The following is a 21,330-nucleotide window of genomic DNA, read 5'->3' as shown; positions in this document are numbered from 1 at the left end:
CACTTTCGCAAGCGCATTTTCAGTAAAACCACGCAGTTTGTTATTATTATGACCAACTTCTGCTTGATGAAGTATGCAAGCATTTTTAATTTCTTTTTCAGGAACTAGATTAAGATGCTGCGCTTTTTTGCTACTCGTAATTATTTACTTTAATAATAATAAATAAATAAAATAAAACACATTTTTTTAGTAAACAGTTTTTGAAAAGTGAACATTTTTTAACGTAAACAGAGAACGGGAACAAGTTTAATTTTTTAGTATTAAGTTAAAACTATTTTATAATTTTAATACAATATTAAGTAGCAATTATAAACGAATTTGTTTTTAAATAATGTTTATGAAATTTTAATTACATAAATTAAAGTAATTTTATTTAAAACAACTAATTTTACAAATTGTTAACCCCCTGTCAATAATTTGCAAAAACTAAACTAATGCTTTGCGGTATTCGATTTATATAAACATGGCGGATATTTTATACTTTAAATCTTTTCAAAAAGTTGCATCCATTCTTGTCTCTAACTAAAGTTATAAGCAGTTTCCAAGCGGCACGTAAAATTTTTTAAACTTCTTAAGTTATATGGAACAAGTCTATACAAAATTAGAATGTCCACACAAAATGTTTAGTTTTCCTTTTTTTTTTACATGTAGCGACCAGACTATAATGCGCAAAATAAAAGAATTTCTTTTTTCATATTTTTTTTAAATTTGTCACGTGTGATTAATTTATTATAAATGGCTTTAGCGTACTTACCTTTACTTCTTAATTCATTTGCGTCTTTACAAAGTTTTTTTCGTAGCTCTGTTGTATATTCACTTAAGTCCTCATTTATGTACAATCGCTCGTTAAGCTTAAGTTTGTTATATACTCTTTTTTCCCTACTCGATGAGCTCTATCAATTACAAAGTGTTCTTGAGTTTTAAGTTTATTTCTAAGTATTTCTCTCACTTTTTCCTCGCTTTCCTCCCAAGTTTCATTTTTTTGTTCTCTTATTACAAAACAATAAATATTTACAATTTTTTCTTTAAAATTACATTAATTCAGGTTTTATAGTTCTACAATAAATAATTTTTACAAATGTTCGTAAATATATACAATTTCTATTTTTTATTTATTTTATTATGTATTTTTTGTATTTTTGATTTTTTTGTGTTTTTTGATTTTATATTTTTTTGTATTTTTTGTTTTTTATTTTTTTGCCGTTGTGCGGAAAGAAATCGAGAGTTTAGATTAGGTTAAACAATGGAGAAATTCTAAAATAGGTTAAAGAAAGATTCATAAGAAAAAAAGATTTATATCAAAACAAATTAAAAAGATTTACATAACTTTTACGTAAACTTTATGTTACGAATACTATATATAAACACTTATGTGTTAAAATAATATTTCATAAAATAAGGGCGGGCAGTAATTTTCTAATCATATATAATAATAGTTCTCCGATAAATTCGCTGTTTCAATCGAGAAAATTGAATTTATCGGAGAAAAATTGTTTCGGGATGTCAAGGAGTTATATACATGTTTATAATACTCCCAAATTTCAACAGAAAGAAGACAGTAGGCAAAGATATGGATGTTGTCCTCGATTTTACCACAAGTTCTGCATTTGTTATTTTTGACGATCTGTTGCCTAGTGCTTTTGGCTAGCAAGGCCGCAGAAGGCAAACTGTTGTGTAAAAAACGAAAGAGGATGTTTTGAGTTGGTCCGCATGCGTGGGAGTTGAAGTTTTTTTTCCAAATTTGGGTCCACGGCATTGTTGTTTTTGTTGAACCGTTCCAGAAAAGTTCTGCTGGCACGACCGTCTTTTTGTTTTTTGCCTCTTCTAAGTAAAAATTTTTTGTTATTTTTAGGGGGATGTTAAAAAGGTACCCGTTTTTGCCTAATATTTTGATTGTTGTTTTGTAGTACTGAGACGTTTTGTTGTCCCAGTGTTTTGAAAAATTGTTCTGGTTTAAAAAGTTCCTGCTTTGGTTTTGGTTCGTAAATTTTATAAGTGAACTCGTCAACCAATACTTTGAAAAGTAGTAATAATCGTGAGCTTCGAGTTTCATTTTCTCTTCGATTCCTACAAACCTCAAGCTATTTCTTCGACTTCTGTCCTCTATTTGTCCTCCGCTATTTTTTCTTATATGTTATTATTTTCATGTTTAATACTTTTACTTATATCTGTAGATTTTTTAGACTCTGAAATTTTTAAGTCGGTTAGTTCAACGTAAATCTTATCGTAGTTTTTACTAACAAACTCGACAGCTCTGTTTAACTCTGATAGCACGTTTTTAAATATCATGTTTTCTTCATTCAAGTTGATTACTTCTTTTTCTAGTTTCTCAAATCGATCATTAAAAATGATAACTTTAAAACGCGTCTGTTCGCTTCAAAAATTCAATTTTGTTTCTGCTGCTCTCTTCTATAAAAAGGTCATCAAACATCTGATACACTTTTTATAACAATACGCTTTTTATAATAATACACTTTTTAGATATGACATAACCCTAACTGTAATGAAAATCGCAAGAACTAAAAATTGATTCGCAAGAACAAAAAATTGAAATCAACATTACTAAGTTTTAGTTTTAAAATTTGCATAATAGATGCATCTTAGAAACTGTAAAATTGAAACCAGTTCACTGATCCCTTTCAATATTGCTAATTACTGAGAGCTTAACATCTAGCATTGACATTATTAACATCTAGCATTAACAAAATGATCAGTACCTATGCAACAAAACAATAAGGGCTTCACCCCTATTTTGATTTTTATTAAGTGATTACATAGTTTTATATTACATACAGCAATGCGTTTTAAAATTTTGCTGGCGTTTCTAAAGTAATATACTTAGGGGTCGTCCATAAAGTACGTACGCTTTTTTTTGTCCATCCCCCCCCCAGCATTTTGCAATACGCTTTTTTGAGTACCCTTCACCTACCTAAAAGTACCTTCACTTTTAACCTATGTATCTAACATATTTTTTTAGTTCAAGGTCTCCTTTCTTTTATAATATTCAAACCCCCTCTTCCCCTCTGAGCGTACGTACTTAATGGATGATCCCTTACTAACCTTTCATTTATAATTAAAGTAAAAATAAGAAAAATTAAAAAAAAGTTTTCCAAAATATTTTTTAAATTATCCTTTATTATTTTATTTATTATTTGTTATATTTAAACAACTAATAAAATTATATTGTATTGAGTAACTAATAAAATGAATAATATTAGTATATTATTGTTACTTTTGGTTTAACATAAATTTATAATTTTCAACAAAAGTCAAGTTTTTAAAAAAATGCACAAATAGTCAGAATTTAATATCAAAAATAAACAGAACTTAAAAATAAAAAGATCGAAACCAAAAACAAGGAAACTGACATTGGATTTTATTATAATTAAAAAATACACTAATAGATTAACAGCCGAAACGAAAGAAAATTGTTAAGATTCTGATAATAGATAGATTATAAGTTTTAATGTTTCAGTAATCGTTGATTAAAAATATGGCCGAACAAAACAGTAAGTTTTTTTTATAAATTTTTATAAACAACTTATTATCGCAGCTAAATTTTACAATCATTTAGATCAACCTCCAAGCTACTATGAAGCTACACCTCCACCACCATATGAAGCAATTTATAACGAAGGAAATAATGTATGCAATTAAAGAGTATTTATAAAAATGTTTTCGTATGTATACAAATACTTTGATATTTTATTTATATCTATATAATGTATGTATGTATGTATGTATGTATGTATGTATGTATGTATGTATGTATGTATGTATGTATGTATGTATGTATGTATGTATGTATGTATGTATGTATGTATGTATGTATGTATGTATGTATGTATGTATGTATGTATGTATGTATGTATGTATGTATGTATGTATGTATGTATGTATGTATGTATGTATGTATGTATGTATGTATGTATGTATGTATGTATGTATGTATGTATGTATGTATGTATGTATGTATGTATGTATGTATGTATGTATGTATGTATGTATGTATGTATGTATGTATGTATGTATGTATGTATGTATGTATGTATGTATGTATGTATGTATGTATGTATGTATGTATGTATGTATGTATGTATGTATGTATGTATGTATGTATGTATGTATGTATGTATGTATGTATGTATGTATGTATGTATGTATGTATGTATGTATGTATGTATGTATGTATGTATGTATGTATGTATGTATGTATGTATGTATGTATGTATTTATGTATGTAGGTATGTATGTATGTATGTATGTATGTATGTATGTATGTATGTATGCATGTATTTATGTATGTAGGTATGTATGTATGTATGTATGTATGTATGTATGTATGTATGTATGTATGTATGTATGTATGTATATATGTATGTATGTATGTGCGTATCTATGCATCTATGTACCTAGGCATGTATAATGAGAGATTTGATCATATTAAATAAATTAATAAATTAGATGAATATATAATATATTGGATATTTGTTAATATTAAACTCATTTTTAAGTTTATTGTTTATTATTTTTAAAGGCATCCTTATTGTTAAACATGAATTTGAATTTATTTTTTTAAAAGTGAAATTTAAGTAAGAAATTGTCAAATAAAAATTAAAAATGTCTTAAACAAGATTTATTAACTATACTTATAACAGGTATTATAAATATTATTCAAGACGTTAAAACTTTAAATTTAAAATATATAAAATAGCTTACATATTTTAAATATATAATTTTTTCAAACTAAGTTAGATAGAGTTTGAACAAATTGGTGGTTAATCAATAGGTTTTTCTTTAAATTAATTAGTTTTTCAACAAATGAAACTGTTTTCTATATCCTAATTAAATTTTTATGATGAATTCAATTTAATCAAAATATATTTTCTTAAACTGGTGCTAAAAAGTACCATGGCAACAACAAAATTTAACTTTAAACGTCGCGTTGTTTCGTCTTTAAAGAATCAAGTAGCCGTTACATATATATTTTCTTGAAATGAAATATTTGCAAATAAATAATTTTGTGGTTATTTAGCCCATTTGTTAGAACAATTGATTGAAAAAGCGGTAGAGTTAATAAGAAACTTTAGAAATTCTTTTGCATTTTAGGTAAAGGATAAGCTCTTTTGTGAACCTTAGGTAAAGCATCAGCTCTTTTGTTCGTCTAAGGTAGAGCATAGGCTTCGTTTAGAGGATCATAGGTAGAGCATAAGCCTCGTACAGAGGATCTTAGATAGAGCATAAGCATGGCCAAAACATTTAACTATTTTCAGTTATCTTGTTAAATAGTTGGGTTGTTTCGTATAACTTTGTTATGAACCCTTTGTTTGATCTTGCATTTGCAGTTTTTCTCTTTTTTTATTATTGTTTTGAACTTTCTTAAACAACTTTCATATGGAGTGTATACACATTTTATGTACAATTGTTAATACATTTATTGTATATATAATATATGATACGACAATATATGACATAACATTTGGCACACATGTTGCATACACAATATATATAACAACATATAGCATACATTTTGAATACACAATATGTATACTGTTTATGCAACATATGTGTATAAAAGATCCTACATTGAACTAGATTTTGGAGGAGAAAGAAAAAGAAGCTTGGGAAGCCTGAAATAGAATTATACATGAATTCTTAAGCAAAAAAAGAAATCAAAAAACTGAATTCAGCTGGTATTATTGGCAAAATTTCAACAACTTGGATAAATTAAAATATTTTTTTTTCTACTTTAGGCTAAACTTTTTCCCTTCCAAAGTTGTGGAACCGCCAGTGGATAAAATAGAGAAAGATTCCATAAGGATATTTTATCATACAGATAAATTTGCGGTTTGCTTCTGTTCTTTGTGTAGAAATGCTCCGGAATTTTATTCAGCTTTTAAAAAATAAAAGCAGTGTTGTAAGATGGATTTATTTCAGATGTTCCAGATATGAAATATTTTAATGTTTCAAATATGAAACTCCAAAATGTATATTTTTGTTAATGCCAAATGGAAATGCTTGACAAAAAATCTTAGTGATTGTAGCCAGGGACAAAATACCCACAAAAGTTTGTACCACTACTCCAAATGTAAGAGCAAAGAGTTAATAAATGTTTAATAAAATTTAAATAATGTTTTAAAATTCCTTCCTCAAGAATGTTTATGTCAACCTCCTTAAAATTAGGAGATTGACATAAACATAAGCATATTTAGCTATTGAGTTTGCACAATACCTAAAAGAGTTATAGCTAAAACTGCAAAATTGCTGCATACTCCTTTGATATCATGAAGATCAAAATCTATAATGAAAAAACATAGGAGGACAAAATAAAAACAAAAAGTTTATGAGTTATAAGAAAAAATTTTGAAAAAAACTTTATTTAAAAAAGTTTATTTAAACGTCATATTAATTTTTTTAATAATGGAAACCATAATGGTGCTTACCAAAATAAAACTTAAAACTATTCATTAAAGCTACATTCATTAAGACAACATTCGTTAAAACTACATTCATTAAACCTTCCGCAAATCTTGAATTTTATTTTGTAACACATTTTTTTTATGGAAAGTTTGTTTCCATAAAAAAATTTTTAATATAATTTAAATAAAATGTTTATTTTATTTAAATTATTTTAAAGCTTGAGGATCTACTTATCAAACTGTGATTGTATGGGATATTGTCCGCAAAAATATGCCCAGCTGCTTCACTAGCTATTTTAAAGTCACAAATGATATTCATAGTTATAAACTTAGGTCTGTATTATTGTAGTCGCTCTATGCCTTTAAAACAAACACATAAGTATGGCGTAAAGTCAATCAAGTATCCATCAATTCACTGTTAGAACTCTCTTCCTGTTGAAACTGAAAAAATATTCTACTAAATGGCAAATAGAAGTGTCTTCATAATCCATGCAAAAAAGTTTATCCTCGATTAAAATAATCAATGAACTATCAGTTATGCAATCGCCCCCTAATTATTCTCTATAACTAAATTTTTAATTAAACAAAAGTATTGCCCCTTAAAACTCATGAAAAAAAATGTAAAATCCATAAAACAGAAATAAAAATATAAAGCTCATAAAATAAAAATAAAAATATAAAACTCTAAATATAAAACATAAAAAGTATATAAATGTTCATTAAGTTTCAACCAAATACCCTCATTTTCATCATCCTGAAAAGTTTATATGGCTCTGAAGTTTGTGACATTGCTATTAAAGCATATAACATGTAATAAATAAAAATAAACAACAAACTATTTTCTGTACAATTGCCCCCGTTTAATTCTCCATAACTTCTCTATAACTTTTTTTTGTTTGTAAGAGTCCCGCACAATTGTATATATATACAGTTATTATTAAAGTAAAAATATATTGATTTGATTTGATGATATTGTGGAAGTCACGTTTTTTAGTGGTATTTGAATGTTCATAAAAGTTGCATTACCATTATTTATTTCCACTGCTTTATATATTATTGACTTTCAATAGTTCTTGATAATAAATTCATGTGGTCTTTGCAAAACCGTCATTTCTTTTTAAACAAACATGTATATATATATATATATACATACATACATACATACATACATACATACATACATACATACATACATACATACATACATACATACATACATACATACATACATACATACATACATACATACATACATACATACATACATACATACATATATATATATATATATATATATATATATATATATATATATAAATATATGTATGTATAATGTATAAATACATATATATATATATATATATATATATATATATATATATATATATATATATATATATATATATATATTATATATATATATATATATATATATATATATATATATATATATATATATATATATATATATATATGTATATATATATATATATATATATATATATATATATATATATATATATATATATATATATATATATATATATATATATATATATATATATGTATGTATATATATAAATATGTTATAGTATAGAATAATTTTTTTGTAACTTTAGTTGTAACTTTAATTGTATTTAATTGAATTTAGTTGTAACTTTAATAAAAGTGTTTATTTTTGATAAGTAAACCTATCATAAAATGTATTATTTTTTGATTCAGCCAGTAGTAAACAATATCGGACCATCCAGAGCTCACCAAAATGCAAACTTTTTTGGCTCTCAAAGTGTACAACAATTGGAAGAAGTGCAGTACCCACCGGCATGTACATGTTTAGCATGGTCTTCTTTCTTTTTTGGATGTTTTCCTGTAGGTGCACTTGCCATATACTATTCTAACCAAGTAAGTCTGAATCTTATTTTTTTAAAAGTTCTAAAATTTTTTAATTAAATTATATATATATATATATATATATATATATATATATATATATATATATATATATATATATATATATATATATATGCATGGGTTGTAACAAAATACATTTACTTTGTTACAAATCTTTGTTACCTTTTGCAGTAATTATACTTGTAACGAGTTATATTTTCATCGCAGTACTTTCGTTTTTACTTTCGTTACTTTTCAGACTTTTTTTACTTTGTAACGAGTTACTTTCAGTAAAAAAGAACAAAAATACTTAAACTTTATTGATTCAAATAAACTGTATAATATGCAGAATATCATGAAACCAAAACCAATACTACTTCACGTTATATTCCAGAAATGCATCGTAAAGCACTGTTTCATATTAAACACACACAAGATACACAACTAAATACACAACGGAATAAACGAACAAGCAGCCAAGCCTGATTTGCTACAGATTCGTACAGCTGAATCAGTCTTTATTGCAGAGTATATTGCTTAAATAATCTGGATGCTGCTATAGATAGTAGATTCAATAATCTGGATGCTGCTATAGATAGCAGATTAAATAATCTGGATGCTGCTATAGATAGCAGATTCAATAATCTGGATGCTGCTATAGATGGCAGATTCAATAATCTGGATGCTGCTATAGATAGCAGATTAAATAATCTGGATGCTGCTATAGATAGCAGATTCAATAATCTGGATGCTGCTATAGATAGCAGATTCAATAATCTGGATGCTGCTATAGATAGCAGATTCAATAATCTGGATGCTGCTATAGATAGCAGATTCAATAATCTGGATGCTGCTATAGATAGCAGATTCAATAATCTGGATGCTGCTATAGATAGCAGATTCAATATTTTCGAATATGTAGTATTTAAAAAAATTCGTTGTCGCACATTCCAGATTAAAATAGCCTACATATAAATTGGAGCGTGTTGACGCTGATTATAAAGAGGATAAGCATTGCGCTTGAATCCTTTTTTACTGAAGATTTAAGTTTATGCAAGCTTGATTGAATTCATTCAAAATTCATTTTGAATTAATTGTTTAAATGTAATAATTGTTTAAACTCATGTTCAAATTTTAAATTTTCGAATTTGGGAAATCAAATTTGAAGTGGTCAAAATTTGTCAAATTAAAATTTGAGTCAAATTCGAGCTTCAATTTCAAATTCAATTTTTTTTAATTCAAATTTGGTCTTTTCAAACTTAGTCAAATCAATAATCAGTATTATTCGAAGAACTTTCAAAATTCAAAACTTTAGAGAATATTTTTTCAACTTTCATTCATAGCCGTGGCGTAGTGATTTTAATCCGTGGGTTATGAGATCAAGTCCCGCTTGAGCTCATAAGCGTTGTCCGTTAATTTGAAATTGGAAGCCAACTATTTAAATGCTTATATCTATGTGTAGTTGCTCTGTGATAAGACTTCCAGATCTTCTGTGATGAGGCCATCAGGTCTTATAATTTTCTTAAAAAAAAGTTGCATAGAAATATTTGAATCAAAAAAAGACAAAAAATTTTTTTATTTTTTTTTAATTTGTAAGATTTTTAAATGTTTTAAATGCGTTGCATACAAATGGTTGATTTAAATCTAGAGTGATTGCGCTTGAGGACTAAAATCTAACTTGCTCTTTTTTTGCTCTTTTGCCAAAACAAACTTTGGCTGAACATTTCATGAAGACGATTTTTACACTTTAAACTTTGTCTTTTTGTACGTTATAACTGCACCTCCTGATGAGAATACTGGTTGAGAGTTCGCAGATGATGCCTGAAAAATAAATTGATTTTAATAAATGGTCAAAATTTAAATCAACATAAAAAAAGAGCGCAGAAAATTTCGAATGGCCAAAGTTTAAATAGACAAAGTTAAATAGCTTGGCATTTCGAACTTTTGCAATTCACATTTTATAGTCCCCCGTTACTAATTATTTAAAAAAGGAAATTTAATTTTTCTTTATCAGGAGAATAGGTTTTTTCTGAAACACTTAACAAAACAGGAAACTCTTAATGATGCCTTCTCCACGAATAAAGCGCATCATCATTAGCTTGAGGAGAATCTTTCAAGTTGAAGCACTTTTTTTATTCTTAACTGCATGGAGCTAATGGTTGACTCGAACAGTGACTGAATGGGCATACTCAGCTAAGAAGACATAAATTTATCTCTAAAGAAACAAGATTAATTATGTAAAAAATTTTTAAATTTTTTTTAAAGTTCAATTTTTCTTAATTATTTTTAGATCTAGCTAATCTTTGCTTCAATACTGTTGTCCTCCTCATCAACATTTTAAAGAACTCCTTGATTCAAGTCCTGGATTGGTCCAACTTTATTCTCCTTGATCATGATTTCAATCATTTCCTGTAAGTTTCACTTAATGTTGGGCAAGTGTGAGTCCTTTTTAAGTGATTGGAGAATTGCTCTATAACCATAAAGCTTATTTTTGTTTCCGCAAAGTGGGAATTTCTTTTCCAATTTTGACTTTAGAGATTAGCAGAATATTGTTGTTTCCTCCCTATTCAATGAATTCTTTATGTTAAGAACTCAGATTGTCTCTCAATGCTGAGTAGTTGGGACACCAAGCGGTCATGCGATAGGTTCTTTGTCAGAGGAAAAGAATAAAGAAATCTCTTCAATCATGCCTAGCGGGTCAATAATGGCAACAATCTAAAAAAAGAAGCAAGATTAATTTTTTTAATTATTTTTTAAGATTTGAACTATTATGAAAAAAGAATTTTAATAATTTTAGTTTAAAAAAAATCAAATTTAATCAAAATTACCTGTACAAATTCTTCTGATGTATGTATGCTATATCTCAGCTTGGGATTAGCTTCCATTCTGAAATCTTTATTGATTCTCTCAAGCACTGGCATCAACTTCAGAATAAATATTATCATCAACAAGCTGGAATTCCATAAGTTCTCAACAGGTCCAACGATCATGACAAATTCAACTGAAAGAGATATTGGTTAAATTTGATTGAAAACTACTGTCAAACTTGGTTATAAAAAATGACTTCGGAGCAGCCAAATTTTTTTTGTTTAAATCAATGTTATTTTTAAGTTTGGCTGTATATTCCAAATATTATATTAAAATCGTTTGAAAAATAAACAAATTACCATTTTCATTTGTTGAATCACACTTTATTTTGATCCTCTATTGGTCAATGATACTTTTGTGGGTTCTTGGTGGTAGTTAATTATATGCATCGACAAAGTTTTTTACTTCAGGGATGATAAGGCAATCACACACCACAAGATTAAGTAGTTGATCCGCACACACAAGATCCTCCTGAGTTTAATTTGTGAGTTGTAGCATAATTGTTAGCATATTTGCTAGATGAGAGACCTGCAATCTTTTTTGTTGCTTTCTCAACGTGTTTAGCAATGTTTTGAGATGTATTTCTACCCTCTGCACTTCCACAATAAATCATCAGCTTATCCTGGGTCAAGACCTTTAAGATATTGTGAAGCTTTAGGCTAAGGTATAGATCAAATTTCCTAAACAAGTAAATAATTTTTATTTAAATATAGTTTGAAGAATAACAAATTTGTATCTTTGATGTCGTTTTATCAATACTGTTATATTTCTAAGAGGCCATACAATGTTATTCCGTATGATGTTACTGCCTCCTTTGGAAAAATATTGAAGAAATATCATTACTAATGTAATAATTAAGTTTTTTAAAAATGACTTATTTTGATGACCTAGTTATGAATTAGTTGTGAAAGCCACTCCAAAACTATTGGTTTTTAGATTTGTGATAACCTTGTTGATTTCTGCCTTTTTGACCGATTGATAAAGAAGAGAAATCTCTGGCTAACTTCAGGTGGAGCTACCTGATTTAAATGGTTAAAAGCAAGATTACTGCATGCTAAATACTTTATCACAGCTGAATAAAATTTCAGCTGGAACGGTGACCTGACATTCTGTTTGACAATCCGCTCGAAGAATGGTGGTCTAGTTTTTAAAAATGAGGCCTCGTGAAATAACTTCTTTCCAGTTTGTCTTTTGTGTTGATAGACGATATCTAACTAAAATGATACCAAATGATATCATATTTGTTAAAGTTTAAAATAGCAACAAAAAATCTTATTTTAGTAAGCTAAATTTTGTTAAAAAATGATATTTCATTAAACAATTGAATTAATCTTACCTGATAAATCAACAACATCAATTTCAGAGTGCTCAAGTTGGCCTCTTCCCCACTTGGTTGTAAAATTTATCTATCTTCTTAGTATCGTTCAGTCATTTTATCTATCTTCTTAGTATCGTTCAGAACTTTTGTCCTCCATGTTGAGATCTTGTATTTTTGAAAAATAAGTCCATAATTTTTGAGATTTTTAAACATGTTAACTTGTTATTAGTTTTTCTTTAAAATCAAACGCGTCTTTTCCAAACAAGACGTATTGATTTGATTTGATTTTCAGGTTTTAATAGGTTTCTATAATGTAATGGTTGCTAAACAAACAGTTTCCTTTAGACAGCGATTTTGATTTTAGACAAGAATCAGCGTTTCTCCTTAACAAGTTTTGGACAAGTGCTAACAATAGCAACACTACAATTCCCTCGAACATTATTTCCTGGATACACTCTAAAACCGAATGGTTCTTTGAAGAGCCTTATTGGGTTCTTGACGTTGGTGCTGAGGGAGCACCTGTAGAGTTTCTTAAAAGAACCTTTTGCAAGGGTTTCTCCGAAGAATTTTACGGTATGGTTCTTTAAAGAACTCTTAATGGTTTTTTAAAGAACCTGAGTGTTCTTGAGAGTTTCAATAAATTCGAATCACCCTAAAAAGAATCTTTTTTTTAAAAAAATTTGATATTAAATTCTTTAATTATTTTTATAGATTTCATTCCAGTTTTTTTTTTCAATACTCAAAAATTTTCAATATCCAAAATGTTTATACCTAATATAAAAATGATTAAGACTTTCGCAAAATGAAAAATAATACAGCCAAACTAACAATAAGCATATGTTATAAACGATACAAAAAATTACAAAACTATTCGGTAAAACGTTTACAAAATTAAAAAAATTGTTCATTTATTTTAAACGCTTATGTTTAATAAAAAATAACAATTCATTGCATAAAAGCTATGAATACAGTACACTATGATATTCAACTTTTATTTTTCCGTCCTATAATATTACAAAATTTTGATGTCAGTCTTTAAACTTTTGAAAAAAAAAAATTACATAGCAACGAAAGTAACCATATAAGTCAATTAGATACAGCTTACACAAGTGATTGCTTCCCAGTAAACACACACACACGTCTATTAAATGTTAAAACAACGTTTCGACAAAACGTTCAGATTTGATCGAGTACCCGTTTAGAGCAAACGTCCGTAAAACGTATTTTAGACGTCCTTTATAAGATTATTTAACGTATATAAAGCGTTTAGAATTTGTGTATAAAGCGTTTAGATATAGTCTAAGTAAACATATATTAAAATTTTAGATCTTGTCCAATAGTTTTTTTGATTTAGTTAACGTAATTTTAATTTATTTAAATTTTAAAACTTATATAAATTAAAATTACCTTATAACTTTTTAACTTTATATAAGAGATAAGAGCTATATAGGTCTTGAAATATATATATAAGATATAGTTATAAAAGTAATGAAATTTATAAATAAGATATATTTATAAAAGACCTGGTCTTATTTTTCATATCTTTTATAACTATTGTAATATGCTTATAAACTTTTATACTATACTACTAGTAAGCGACCGGGGCCAGGGCCGGGGCTAGGTTTGATAACACATAGCCATAACCAGGGCCAGGTTTATGATCAGGGCTGCATTAATATTAATAGATCCTATAAAAATATTATCTTTAATTAAAATTTTTGATATGAATTTTATTTAAAAACAATATTTTATTTATTTATATCTATCAATTTTTATGCAGCCCCGGCCGGGTTTATGACCGGGGTTGCATTTATATTGATAGATCCTATAAAAGTATTGTTTTTAATTATAACTCATATCATAAATTTTAATTAAAAATAACACTTTTATAGGATCATCAATTTTAATGCAGCACTGATCATAAACTCATCCCCGGTCGCGGCTATGTGTTATCAAACCTGACCCTGGCCATAGCCCCGGTCGTTTACTATATACTACTTATACTACACTTTTATATTATAAAACTATACATAAAGTTATAAACTTATATAAAAAACTTTCATATAGTGGGTATTTAGAAATTTTATAGTAACTAATTCTATACAATATTTTTTAAATTTAATCTCAATAGTAAAAAATAGAAGTTTACATTAAGATTAAGTTAAAGATTACTAGTAAAATTAATAAACTTATAGACACATATTTTGGATCACTGCTATCTCTGGTTTTCCAATTATCATAAATCTTCCAAGTATACCGTTTAATGCTTGTTTATGATGTACCTGTTCTTGTGCAACATCATCTTCTACATTCACTTCCTGATCGTATGATTTCGTATTCTGATTTGTAACCGCAAAACACTAGGGTAAAATAGTTAGCATTTTAAATATACCTTCATAAATCAAAATTTAAATTACACAGAACAACTTTACATATAGAGGATTTTCTGAATGGAAGTATTCCAAAACTTCTAGTACCAGCAATGTTTATTTTTGACATTAAAAAATTAGTAACGTCGCGACATAACATATGCAGTGGTTTTTACCAGCTCTGTTCTGCCAATACTTTTTAGCAAACGTAACTAAATTAAGCTAAGATGCATTTAAAATAAAAAATAAATACTAAGTTGTTAAACCACTTGATTATAGCAAAGATGAGTACCTACTGTTACACAATCATGCTAGAGTTTATAGAATGAATTTAAACTGTTTATAAAACTTAGGATAAAAGTTCTTGCAGCAGGACTTTCATAAAAAGAGACCAGCAAGTCATACTTTTTAAACGTGGCAATGTAGCCATTAATAGTTTCTTAAACATCGGGGTCCATTATTTTATTGGCATTTAGGAAGGTAGATTGTCGCAAAAAGAGCTTTTTAACTTCCATGAGTTAAAATGGCGCACCCGAAACTCGTTTATTATTTATTTATCAGTCGTTTTGCTTTCAGTTGTTGTAAGGAAGTGAATCTTAAAAACTCATTTAAGTCTAATTTAATTATTTAGCCAATGAAAAATAGTTTTTCAGCAGTAAAAAAGAAAATATTCTTTATTTAACCGAGTTAAGGGTGCGTCGTTTTAAAGTCCGCCATTTATATTATATATTTAATTAAAATTACTTCAACTGATTGTAGGTAGTTACGCTCTTGTCAGTTTTTAACTGTTTTCGATTGATATAACAACATTAGACTCTAAATTACTCTAAACAATCTAATCTTATCTTTCGTTTAGAGATAAGTAGCTATACAAACTGTTTGCTTATTATATTTGAATAAAGTAATAAATAATAATGTTCATGAGTATTCATGACTTTAATGCAAATATTTACTTTATTTTTTTATTTTTTTTTTAATAATTCACCTCCCCAAGGCTGTGAAGGCCACTACAGATAAGGAGGCTACTTGAGGTTATAACCCTGTCTCAACTCTATAACTCCGAAACACGAAATTTTTTTTTTTTTTTTTTTTTTATTTCAGATGTAAAGGTAATTTTTTTTTTTTTTTTTTTGTTCATTTTATTTATTCATAATAAGTTTTACAATATAAGAATGAATAAAATACGTATAGCCAGAAATACAATTTTGTTAACGTTACAATAAAAACGCGGATACTCGCAGAAGATCATAAGATCTTGTCATCGAGAACCGCCTAAACAGATTTTAAATAATAAATAATCCTTTAATAATTCATAGACAAATATTCACACAAAAATACAAATATAATTATTTATACATATTTAAACATACAAACATGTAAATAAATATACTTACACATCAATATCTATATATATATATATATATATATATATATATATATATATATATATATATATATATATATATATATATATATATATATATATATACATACACATACAAATAATACGCACAAATACACATACATATATACGTATATATATATATATATATATATATATATATATATATATATATATATATATATATATATATATATATATATATATATATATATATATATATATATATATATATATATATATATATATATATATATATATATATATATATATATATATATATATATATAGATTTCGTATATATAAATTACGATAAAATATTTCCTAAGAGTATTAATAAAAAAACAAAACAAACTTAAAAATATATCAGAATGTTTTCAACTGAGATAAGAATTTCTTTCAATTTTCTTTTAAATAAGAAAAAGTTCCATTCATGAGAGAAATCAAAAAGTTTTAACACTATTTTGTTCCATAAAAATGCTCCTCTAAATGAAATACAAAATTTACCAAAATTAGTTTTGAAAACTGGTTGAAGAATAAAATTTTACATTTTATTCTTCAACCAGTATTTATTAACAGTATAACCAGTATTATAACAATTGTATTTATTTTTAACTTTTAAAGAATATAAACTGTGAAAAGAAATTGGAGATGTGCGAGACTTACATTTAAACATAAAACACAATACATTAAAAATATTAAGTTGATGTATATTAAGAATATTCATTTCGTTTAAAAGAGGCTTAGCAAGATAAAATCGATGTTTAAAATTAATAAGTCGTGCAACATGTTTCTATTGGCGATAAAGTGGTTCTAATTTGGTTTTACTTACACTACCCCAAGCCGCATTAGCATAGTTTAGATGGCAATGAATAAAAGAGTGGTAAAGCTGAATTAAAGTATGTTTATCTAGCATGCTTCTTATTTTAAATAGTATTCCTATACTTTTGGAAATTTTAGAGGAAAAGTTTTCAATGTGTTTTTTCCATGTCAGATTTTCATCAATAAAAACCCCTAAAAAATTTGTAGCCGTTACTCTTTTAACTTGAATGTCATCTATAAAAAGAGCAGGCAATTCACTTGGTTTTTTGTAGTATGGATGAAAAAGAGACCATTTTGTTTTTTCAATGTTAAGAGAAAGCTTATTTAATTTAAACCATTCTGAAATTTTAATTAATTCTATGTTCATACTTTGAAATAGGGTAGTTATGTTACTATGAGATAGAAAAAAATTCGTGTCGTCAGCAAACATAATTGTCATTAAATTAGATGCTTCATAAAGATTGTTTATGTAAATGAGAAATAGGAGAGGTCCTAGCACAGACCCTTGAGGAACTATAGCATGTTACATGCTAACAAGTTTGATTTCGATGATACGTCATAGTGAACAAATTGCTTTCTATTACTTAAATAACTTTTTAAAAGCTTCAAAACATTGCCAGAGATTCCATAATACTTAAGTTTTTAAAAAGAATTTTATGATCTATCGTATCAAAGGCTTTAGACAAGTCAATAAAAATGCCTAAAGTAAATTTGGAACTTTCAAATGATTCAGTAATATATTGTGTTATTTGGAGTATAGCGTGTTCAGTGGAGTTATTTTTTTTTAAACCCATATTGATTTTTGTATAGGATATTATTTTGAGAAAGATGATTTAAAATTTTATTATAAAGAATTCTCTCTATAATCTTTGAGAAAAAAAAAATATATATTTATATATATATATATCGTATATTATATTATATTATAGTAATATAGCCATTGGTCAGAAGACGTACATAACAGCTTAAGTCACGCGGTTTAAATAAGCATAATTAAAACGAAATAATATATATATATATATATATATATATATATATATATATATATATATATATATATATATATATATATACATTTACATATATATATATACATATTATTTCGTTTTCATTATGCCTATTTAAATCGCGTGAATTAAGCTGTTATGTAAGTCTTCTGACCAATGGCTATTTTATTATATTATAATATAACATACGTTTATTAAACGTCGATCAAACGTTTAGAATAACGACTTAAATTAGTCAATATTGTAAACTTTTGATCGACGTTTAATAAACGTATATATTAAAAGATTTAAAGCGTAGATTTTAAATCTATAAAATTTACGTTTAATTTAGGTCGATTAAAGGTTTACAATATTGACTAATGTAAGTCGATATTCTAAGCATTAGATTGACGTTTAGTAAACGAATATATAAAAAAAGTTTGAAATATACTTTTCAAATCATGGATCGATTTTTAGTCAATAATTGGTCGTTGAACGTTTTATCCATTTTTGTACCGATTTCGACTTAATATTGACCAACTCTGAACCAATCTGTGTTTACTGGGTTTTAAATGAGTAGTTCTCAAATAATTTCTTTTAATTGAGTTGACCTTTTCAAGGTCTATAATGGAGACATATATATTTGATAGATGATACTTTTTTAAAAAAGTTATCAGCTGTATATAACATTTAAATAAATCTTATACAGAAACACAAGAAAACCAAATACAACTCTTAATATTTTGATAGAATATACATATATATATATATATATATATATATATATATATATATATATATATATATATATATATATATATATATATATATATATATATATATATATATAAATATATATATATATATATATATATATATATATATATATATATATATATATACATATATATATATATATATATATATGTATATATATATATATATATATATATATATACATATATATATATATATATATATATATATATATATAAATATATATATATATATATGTATATATATATATATATATATATATATATATATATATATATATATATATATATATATATATATATATATATATATATATATATATTCTATCAAAATATATAAACTATATAAAAACTCACGTTAAATCTACTTCTTGTAGTGAAGGAAGTGCTTTAAGATTATTTATACTTTCATAATACTTGATTTCGCATTTTTCAACATAAATTAGGAACCATTGTCTTGGTTAAACACAAGAAAGTTTTTGCCGATTTTTTCTTTTACATTAAAAGTAAATTGTTACTAACATAAGTGATTAAAGCTTCATAAAGATCTGACTATAATTTAGTTATCTGCACGAGATCATTATTGACGAAAACATCAAAATAGATGAGGCTCAACATTTTTAAGTATGTATCTTGTATAAATTAGTTAGAATTACGGTGATAACTTGTAAAAAATTAAACAGAATAATGTATTAAAGGTGCATTTAATGAATAATTAAGATGACATTATTCCTATTGTACTTTGATAAAAGGAAGCAAGTAAATTTGCAAATTTAAAATACAAAGGCACTCTAAACATTTATAGACGCAATATTTTTTAACTTTAACTGAATGTTTTTGCTTTTGCATAATTTCATCCTTAATCTTTTGCATTACTTGAAAACAATTAAATTTTTACATAAACTTTTTATTAACAAAGTTAACCCATTGTCAGTTTCCCATTTTATTACCCATAATCCGTTTCCCTTTTGCAGTAAAAGTGTTCAAGAACATATGGTATTTATAACATTTATTTTTTTAGGTGAAATCTGCTACCAAACAAAAAGATCATCCTAAAGCAGTTGAAGCTTACATACTTACAAAAAGACTTTCATACTGGTCATTTTCAGTTTTGTCAATGTTTTTAATAATTTGCATTGGAGTTTGGCGTGTTATTTATAGTTCATACTATTAAATCAACAACAGTTTGTACTTTATACTGTATTTTATACAACTTTTTATGTTTACACCATAAGCTTTTTTCCGCAGTAAAATATTATTTGCAGCTTTTTCTGAAACTCGGACATAAAAATTATTATTTTGTTGTTTGATAAAAAATCTTTTTGTTTGAAAAAAAAAAAAAAAAACTTTTGTATACTAAAAATGTTTGAACAATATTTCAACGAAAATGTTGCGTTTTTATTTTATGTTTGTATATATATATTTGTATATTATGTTTCTATGTATATTTTTATGCATTTTTCAATAATATTAAAGATTTTGTTTAGTTAAACTTTTAATAAACCAAGAAAAAAAATTTATGGTCTTTTAGCGAAATAGATGATTTTACCCTGGGTAAAAGCAGGTAAATTCTTTTCCGTTTTTTGATACAATATCATTATTTTAACGTGGTATCTTAAGACACCACGTCACGATATTTTAAATTTACAACTATAATTTTAAAATATAGTCTTATAAATTTGACATAGCATTGTATAAATTCAACATTTAGTTGAATAATTTTAATTTATGTTAATTATTTTAATATAGTGCCGCATAGTTTAAACGTAGTTTTACATAATTTTAACCTAGAGTTCTAGGTTAGTTTGTACAACAAAGTCCAAGCGGGGTATAAACTGGTTCAGTTAGGTCCCAATGAACCAAGTAGACTCAGTTTAGCAGCTGTGGCACACTAGTTTGGCTTCTAGCTCGAAACCAAGAGATTTGATGCCGGCTCTAGCCAGATTAGCAATATTGGGTTGTTATTTAAAAAAAAAGTTTGGCAAATTTTATTTCATAAAAAAATTCAATTTAGTAGTTCTTTTCAAACAATGATGCATGCGCATTTTTATTTAACATTTAAAAGTAAAAGTAGAGTATGTTTTTAAAGTCATTGTTTAAGGTTTATTTATTTAAGGTTTATTTATTTAAGGTTAATATGATGTGTGAGGCATTTGATTATTTGGTTATATGAAGCGCATAATTACTTTATAATAAAAGGTGCATTAATATTTGAAAGTTTGGTCTGACATTTAGTAATTGTAAATCAATTTAAATACAAATTTAAAAAAACTTTTGTGCAACAAATTATAAAACAACTTTATAATATAAGTTCGGATATACTATTCATTGATGACATTTGATGCCCCCTTGCCATGACTTCAACCCAAGTTATAATAATATATCAATTTAAATAGTAATATATGATATCAATTTAAATGGTAATATATGATATCAATTTAAATGGTAATATATGATATCAATTTAAATGGTAATATATG

At 26.0% G+C, this 21,330-nt stretch overlaps 1 protein-coding gene across 1 annotated transcript; it reads left to right on the top strand.

Moving 5' to 3' along the window:
* The first annotated feature begins 3,391 nt into the window (after window positions 1-3,391).
* On the top strand, window positions 3,392-20,336 carry LOC136086472 (uncharacterized). Its single transcript, XM_065808771.1, has 4 exons — window positions 3,392-3,509; window positions 3,575-3,645; window positions 8,142-8,321; window positions 19,872-20,336. The coding sequence occupies exons 1-4, from the start codon at window positions 3,494-3,496 to the stop codon at window positions 20,022-20,024; spliced, it is 420 nt and encodes a 139-aa protein (XP_065664843.1). The 5' UTR covers window positions 3,392-3,493; the 3' UTR covers window positions 20,025-20,336.
* The last annotated feature ends 994 nt before the right edge of the window (window positions 20,337-21,330 follow it).

The sequence above is a fragment of the Hydra vulgaris genome, chromosome 10 (genome assembly GCF_038396675.1).
Source record: "Hydra vulgaris chromosome 10, alternate assembly HydraT2T_AEP".
Lineage (NCBI taxonomy): Eukaryota > Metazoa > Cnidaria > Hydrozoa > Anthoathecata > Hydridae > Hydra > Hydra vulgaris.
This window is presented reverse-complemented; position numbering and strand designations above follow the sequence as displayed.

Bases quoted from the DNA above. Each gene is read 5' to 3' on its own strand.
- LOC136086472 (XM_065808771.1), top strand. The intron at 3,646-8,141 runs GTATGCAATTAA...TTTTTGATTCAG, and splicing joins TTTATAACGAAGGAAATAAT to CCAGTAGTAAACAATATCGG. The intron at 8,322-19,871 runs GTAAGTCTGAAT...TTATTTTTTTAG, and splicing joins CCATATACTATTCTAACCAA to GTGAAATCTGCTACCAAACA.